The sequence below is a fragment of the Frankliniella occidentalis genome, unplaced genomic scaffold, assembly GCF_000697945.3.
Source record: "Frankliniella occidentalis isolate FOCC.00 unplaced genomic scaffold, Focc_3.1 Scaffold2158, whole genome shotgun sequence".
Classification (NCBI taxonomy): domain Eukaryota; kingdom Metazoa; phylum Arthropoda; class Insecta; order Thysanoptera; family Thripidae; genus Frankliniella; species Frankliniella occidentalis.
The window spans coordinates 2,212-9,632 of NW_026269246.1; the positions used below are offsets into that span (position 1 = coordinate 2,212).

At 53.3% G+C, this 7,421-nt stretch overlaps 2 protein-coding genes across 2 annotated transcripts; both read right to left on the bottom strand.

Moving 5' to 3' along the window:
- Positions 1 to 129: 129 nt before the first annotated feature.
- Positions 130 to 3,727, bottom strand: LOC127751922 (sterol O-acyltransferase 1-like; the record flags this gene model as incomplete). Its single annotated transcript, XM_052276226.1, has 2 exons — positions 3,551 to 3,727; positions 130 to 567 (listed from the first exon to the last, which is right to left on the bottom strand). Coding segments are annotated over exons 1-2 (523 nt in total), but the record flags the coding sequence as incomplete, so codon positions are not given.
- Positions 3,728 to 4,002: 275 nt separating this feature from the next.
- On the bottom strand, positions 4,003 to 7,095 carry LOC113212022 (sterol O-acyltransferase 1-like). Its single transcript, XM_026430587.2, has 7 exons — positions 6,921 to 7,095; positions 6,338 to 6,839; positions 5,976 to 6,255; positions 5,628 to 5,901; positions 4,968 to 5,196; positions 4,753 to 4,892; positions 4,003 to 4,679 (listed from the first exon to the last, which is right to left on the bottom strand). Exons 1-7 carry the CDS (start codon positions 7,089 to 7,091, stop codon positions 4,614 to 4,616), a joined length of 1,662 nt encoding a protein of 553 aa, XP_026286372.1. The 5' UTR covers positions 7,092 to 7,095; the 3' UTR covers positions 4,003 to 4,613.
- Positions 7,096 to 7,421: the final 326 nt, after the last annotated feature.

Genomic DNA, 7,421 nt, shown 5'->3' on the forward strand with positions numbered 1-7,421 from the left:
AACGCCACGAGCAGCAGCAGGAAGACCGCGTCCCAGCAGCGACGAGCCAGAGCTGCAGGCAGGGCAGGGTGTCAGTCGGGGCACGGACACAGTAACAACCACCAACGCAACCACGAAGATCAAACTCACCTGGCATCTGCTGCCGGCGCGACGCCCAGTTCGTGAAGAACACGTACTGCATGAGCACGCTCGCCATCATGACCAGCCAGATGATGATGGCACGGTGGAAGCCCCCGAACGAGTACCAGATCAGGTCCATGCTCAAGTTGACCGTGCCGTGCTCCACCAGGTCCGTCACCAGGGTCTTGAGCACCAGCACGATGAGCACCATCACGGCCACGTGGTAGATGGTGTTGATGTGGTCTAAGAAGAACAGGCTGCTGAGGAGCGAGTTGCGGACATGGAACTCCTTGTCAGGGAGGTGCCGCTTGCGCCGGCTACCGGGGGCGCCGTCTGCCTTGGGGCTGCCGTCGCGGCGGGTCTCCCCCATGGCGGCCTTGAGATCACGGATTTGGTCCTCGGCAACCTGTGCCAGGGCAGGTGCACTTCGGGACAAGCGACGATCATCTGGGGATCAAAACAGCGCGAACATTCGAATGAGGCCATGTCGCAAAGCGTTGATCCCCGGTCGATATTGAATTATTGTCGACATTCTCCGCTTGGTGTGTGTTTGAAATCCGTTCACCTGCAGGTGAGCGACATTCACACACTTGCATTTCCAGTGAGGGTTCCTGATTGGTCGAGCCTTTACCCCTACTACCGGCGAGACGTAGAGGCGGGAAGCTTTCAAAATGGAAATTATTCATATTCAAGGACTGGCAATAGGTAGACCAGCACCGGACTTTGCTTACGAGTTGCGTTGGGTTTCCTCTCACGGATTAAACCCAACGGTATTGCATTTGAAGGATCATCAAATTACCATTCAAGTGCGCCCATGAGATGGGTACGATGAAATGTCCCGTCCCGAACTAACCTTACCAGCACTCGCGTTTCGCCTGCGCCGTCTTGTTCTTTTAGTGACTTAGTTCTCATGACGTTTGTCAGAGCATCGTATCAACGGACTTAATCATTGCCCTGCAGGCTTCATAGGATGTTTTAGACTCACAATAAGTAACAACTACTAAACAATCAAGGAAGTGAAATGAAGACTGCCAAAACAATTTGCAGGTACCGAAGCCTACAGAGTGATGAGGTGAGGTAAGGCTGGAAAGAAGAGGAGAGGGGACTAGCGTGGTTCTCCCTCCAGCCGCCAGGAGCGCTCGCCACGCCGGCTCAGCCTGCCTGGCTTAGCAGCTCCAGGCGCGCTATTCAAACCGCCCGGCGGCCAGCGCGGAAGCGTTTAGCGCATTTATTGGGCCACTTTCACGTTCGCGCCGGTAGCCACTAGGACCGAATGGTTTCGAACGCCGAAAAATCGTTTTAATGAAAGTCAGGGAATGTTCAAACAATTAGCATGAAAAAAATAAACTTTACAAAAATTTTGATTTTGAGTCGCTATGCTACCCCCTTATTCCCGCTCATTTTTCGTTGGGAACCTGCGAAGTTCAGCCAACGCAAGTTCTCTCAGCGCCTGTTAGGTAGGCAATATCTTGCTTCCAGAGCATGCGTGTACTGTAGGGTGGACTACCCAGAGTCTCGCAGGGGTCAATCTCGCGTGATTCGCCCACTGAACCTGAGCAACACGTACGTACTCTCTGGACGACCCCTTACAAAAAACGATAACGCCTCGTTTTCATTCTCCCCTCCCCCCTGTCCCCCGGTGCTGGGTGCACTGGGTAGCTGACCAAACCATTATCACGACTCTTCTAGCGCCCCGCCCCCGCTTCACCAATGAAAAGCTCATACAATACACGAGGTACGCCAACCCGCAAAGCACCGGTGTGGAGGCAGCGGCTCGACTTCAGGCTTGCAGGCACAAGGCGAATAAGTTCTTGGTGTAGAGGCATTTCCACTGCATTCTATGGAAGTTAACGGGGATCTGACAGAAAATCCACAAAACTGTGCATTTTTGAATTATTGTTTGTTTGTTTTTGTTTTTTGCGTGGAAGTAAATTTAAATTCACACACTTTTTGGACTATAATACTCACCCAAAGGTGCGGTCGAAGAGATTTCGCTCGCACACCAATCCAATCCGCGAATTCTCTTCCAGACTATGGAGAAGTTTTGCAAAGGTGGAAATTCCCACAAATTGTGGGGGTCACTTTATTGATCATCAAATTATTTTTTCTCCATTTTGTATTAACTTTTTAAGGAGTTTTCCTTGAAAGCATCAGTAGCTTAACGCGAATACCGCTCCCCTGTCCCCTGCTGCAACTGCCCGGCTCAGTAAGGCTATTAACGCCCGGGACCACATTTTGGTGCCCCTGCCCGGGGAGGGGGGAGGGGTCAACGACTGGTAGGTGTCTTCCTGTGTCCCGGGCTGACAGCGCTCCGGGTGTACTGTACTCCGAATGTACTCGAGGTACTCTGACTCGCTCCGACCTCACCCCCGAGTCTCTCGGGCCGAGTGTACTCCGCGTACTCAGTACTGCTGGGGGAACCACATCCTATAAGGGATCGGCCAGACAATATCAGTCCGTGATTCTACAATACATTCCGCAAAGTACGGGAGCTCGGCGCCTGCGAACCTGAGGGTAGGCCGCCCCGCAGTACACGCATGCACAGATGTTGCCTACCTACAAGGCGCCATGAGAGCTCAGAAAGGATGAACTTCGGCAAGCTCGTAACGGCGATGCGCGAACGTACTTTCTGGATGATCCCCGCAGGAACCGTTCGGACACCACGTTCTATGGCCTCCCCTCAGGTTCAGGATCACTATAATAGAGGGACTTGGGGACTTGGGGGACCACACGATGTCTTCACCTCGGGGTACGAATATCATGCGGTACACTCTAAATGTCAAGGACAATTTTTTGCAACTAGCACCGGACTTCTGCGTGCATAACTGAATTCAGATACAATATTGTGACTTGCTAGTCACAAAATGTGTGTTTGGTAGTTACAATATTGTATCTGAGCTAGTTATGCACACAGAAGTCCGTTGCTAGTTACAAAAATTGTCCTTGGACATTTAGAGTGTACGAATGAACTCTAATGGTGATAATAAACCATATGAGGCTGCCATTATACCAGGTGGCTGATTAACGCCGCGCACTACTGTAGTTATGCTGTACCGCATGCACGAGTGCGGGCGGGTTGCCTATTCGCTCGGCTCGTAAGGCGCCGTGGACAGGGGCGATAGGCAAGCCCGCTCGCACTCGTGCGTGCGGTACAGTATACCTACAGAAGTGCGTGAATCAGCCACCTGGTATTTGTCCCCCCGCCCCACCCCAAGGACACTTACAATATGTGAACGGTTCTTTGCGGAGCGTACAGCCGCTCTGCTGAACCGAACTATGGCCCTTCCGAACGCCGCTTCGCAACGCCGGCAGCGTTCCGGGGTACCGGGCGGGCGGTGGTAGCCAAACCAGAGCTACACCAGGCTATTGTCATTCTCATTCCCTGCCGATGCAAAGGCCACGCCGGCTGGGCCGGCTGGCTAACCCTGACCTGTGCTCCTCAGCCTCACGGCCTCCAGCTCGTTGACGGCGTTGTTGTTGCGGGTGACGGTGTGTTCCTCGCCGCGCAGCTGCATGGTGGCGGCGGTCCGGCCCGTCGCGCTCCCGAGTCCAGGACCAACAGTGAACTCGGTTTCGTGACCGTCTCGCTGCAGCCGGGGCCGGCCGATCAGCTCAGTCCCCGAGAGACATTGACTCCTCGAAGGCGAGGACTTGTCCCCAAAACTTTCCAGCCCCGCCCCACCCGGACCCCAGCCCTCCCGTATAGCTCCGACCTTGTCGCACTCATACGCAAATCGGTACGTTTGTATCAAACTGGTTCCTTTTACTACAGCCCTGCGCCACCCTTGGCAACAGAGTGGTAGTGGGAGGCAGCTACACGGCTCGGGGAGACACGAACAAGTATCTCAATCACACGTGTGGGTAGCAGGGACGACGTGCACGTTTTGAAAAGAGCAATCAAAATTTTATTAACAGAGGTATATTTTTTTCGCCTAATTCTTAACAGGAATAAAATACATGTCAAACACAATTATAAAGAAAACTTAAAAGATAATGCGACCCTATATGAATTAAAAGGTAGCTGAAACGTCCATTTAAATCTTTGAGGCTGAAACCAACTATACACATACAACAGCACAATGTAAAATATCAAAAATATATCACAACTTTGGGTGACTAAAGCATAGCCAGGTTAAAATTCCGTACGCAGTGTTCATGAAATGGGTTGTCTGAGGCAACAGAGTTATAACAAAGTTGACGACATGACCTAGCAAATTAATTCTTGACAAGTGTTCCAGCCACCCCGATGTGGGGCTCTACTTAGATTAACAGGGAGGGACCTGTTCGTTACAACATAGCGCCCGGCAGTATAAACGCGTTTTTCATTATTCCACATAAAATACAAATTGAGCAATAACTTTAACAACTATATTTTTATACACCTCACGCTACGGACCCTGCCTCTCTTCGTAGTCAGTCTTGTAAGTACAACATTCGACACGCAGTCTTAAAAATGTTTAATACGGATGAATAGTAGGATGTTCCGGAGTGGCTCACGTCTTGGACGCGAGCGCCACGCAGCTCCAGGACCGTGGAATGAAGAGATCCCACGACGAATCCTGAAAACATTATACCCAGTAAGCAACTCGAAAACCACCAACTAAACAAAAAGAAACTTCAACTGACACTCACAATGATTTGCTCGCAGTTTTGACGGGCGTAGTGTTCGATGGCATAGAAGCTGAACATCATGCCGTCGCCCAGGAACAACGACAGCCACAGTCCTACGTTTCCCACCGCTGTCGAGCCAAAAGTCAAGAACGACAGCAAAACTGGAAAAAGAGAAAACACTCTTAACTGAGGGGATAAAATAAAATGCAACACTTTCATAAAAACCTCAGTCTTACATCCTATGATGCCGAAGAAAACGTAAAGCACGGGGTAGAAAAAGCGCAGCGCGAATCCCAGGATGAACTCGTGCACCGCCGCGGAGATGAAGAAGACGGCGACCCTCGCGCCCAGGCCGTTACCGCCGAGGAGGACCACGTCCTTGTACACGTACGTGTACAGCCAGTCCTGCACCAGGACGTTCCACGTGCGGTACCAGGCGGAGAAGGACCCCTGGTTCCACCAATCCTGTGAACAGATATAAAATAAACGTTATGAAAATTTTGATGAAGTTTACCTAAACACAACTTCATATGCATCACTGAAAAAAAACGACAGACACACAAAGAATGTGGCCCACTGGCGCCGTTCTCTCGTCTAGTTATAGTGGGCCGGATGCAGGTGGCCGGGCCAGCTTGCCCCCAAGGAGGAAGTTCCGTCGTGATTACGATGGTGAGGCATATGGCTCAAATTCCTTTAGTCGCTCACCAGACGCGGTACGGGGGGGGGGGGTCCCATCGTCTATAGTGAGCCGCCTGAAAAGTACGCAATTTGTGCTACAAACCCCTGTAAGTAGGCAACACACGGTACACCCCCCCCCCCTAACAGCCGGACCTTGTGCGACCTGTCGTAAAAGAGAGGACGGCGCCGATATGGGCAGCCGCCTCCACTCCACTCACCATGTAGAACATGCGGTCCCCGAAGCGCAGCATCTCTGCCCAGGCGTTGTGCCAGGAGTGCAGGAGCAGGTAGAAGCAGCACATGAAGGCGAGCCCCGCCGGCAGCACGGTGGACAGCACGGCGGCGACGCCCTCCAGTGGGGTGAAGGGGCGCAGGCCGAAGTCCCGGAACATGTGCAGCAGGTAGCGCTCCGTGAGGAAGCTGATGTAGAACAGGCAGCCCACGACCTCCAGCATGCAGCAGGCCACCACGCGCCAGCGGATCTGCGGCGTCCTGGAGACAAACGGCCGTTAGAAACAGGGTCCGACGTCGGCGTTCTGGTGTAGATGAGGGGGGGGGGCACTTACCTGGGGTACGTGTCGCAGTACACGAGCGTAGGCGCGAACATGAAGTACAGGAATTGGTTGAAGCCGGGGACGACGCCCTCGGCCAGCGCCCGCGGCGCGTTGGAGCGCACGAAGGCGTGTGACTTCATGAGGACTCGCACGGACTCGGTGAGCAGGGCGAAGGACGACGCGAACGGCATGGCGTAGTGCAGCATGCGCAGCACCGGCAGCGTCAGCAGCGCGGCGTCGAACGCCACGAGCAGCAGCAGGAAGACCGCGTCCCAGCAGCGACGAGCCAGAGCTGCAGGCAGGGCAGGGTGTCAGTCGGGGCATGGGGCGGACACGGCAACCACCACCAACGCAGCCACGAAGATCAAACTCACCTGGCATCTGCTGCCGGCGCGACGCCCAGTTCGTGAACAACACGTACTGCATGAGCACGCTCGCCATCATGACCAGCCAGATGGTGATGACGCGGTGGAAGCCCCCGAACGAGTACCAGATGAGGTCCATGCTCAAGTTCACCGTGCCGTGCTCCACCAGGTCCGTCACCAGGGTCTTGAGCACCAGCACGATGAGCACCATCACGGCCACGTGGTAGATGGTGTTGATGTGGTTGATGGAGAACAGGTCGGTGAGGAGCGAGTTGCGGATGGCGAACTCCTTGTCTCGGAGCTGCCGCTTGCCCGGGCTGCCGGGGGCGCCGGCTCCCTTGGCGCTGCCGTTGGAGGAGGACGGCGACCGCGCTGTGCCGTTGGGCCAGGACGTCGCCGACGCGGCCACGTCCGGGATGAGCGACGGCCGACCATCGCGGAGGGTCTCCCTGAGGGTGGCCTTGAGATCCCGGATTTGGTCCTCGGCAGCCTGTGCCACCGCGGTCAGCGTCTGCGCACCACACAACACGTTTATTGCACATACTGAAGGAAGAAATACTTTTTGCTCTGACTGGTTGCTGACGGTATATACCTTTAGTCTGTCGTACACTGACTGAGGCATGGAAGAGTCCTTCCTAAGGGAGGAGGAGTCCACTCCTCTCTTCGGGGACACGGGGGAGAGGCGTCCATTTGGGAGGATTTTGCTACCTAAAAAGTGCAAGAAAAACGTTAACTGAGAGAGTGCTTGTGTTCCTTGCTGCATGAAGAGTTTTATTTTTCAAGAAAGTTAACAAGTCCTAGAGACCTCTCAAAATGAAAGGTTTTCAAGGACTATCAAGTGCAAACAACCAGCAAGCCCACTGCACTTCACATAAAGTCGGCCGACAGAGATACGATTGCTGATTCCAAGACTAACTACGTCGAGGTACTGTATGGATTATCTCGGCTCAATGACACTTCAACACATGAAATTCCTCCCACAAGAAAAAATTACCAGTGCAAATTTATTTTTCTAAACCAATGAACAAATTTCCCCATATTTTCCTCGTATTGCCTGTGTTTTTTTTCTTTTTGGATAACCGCCGCTAAATCA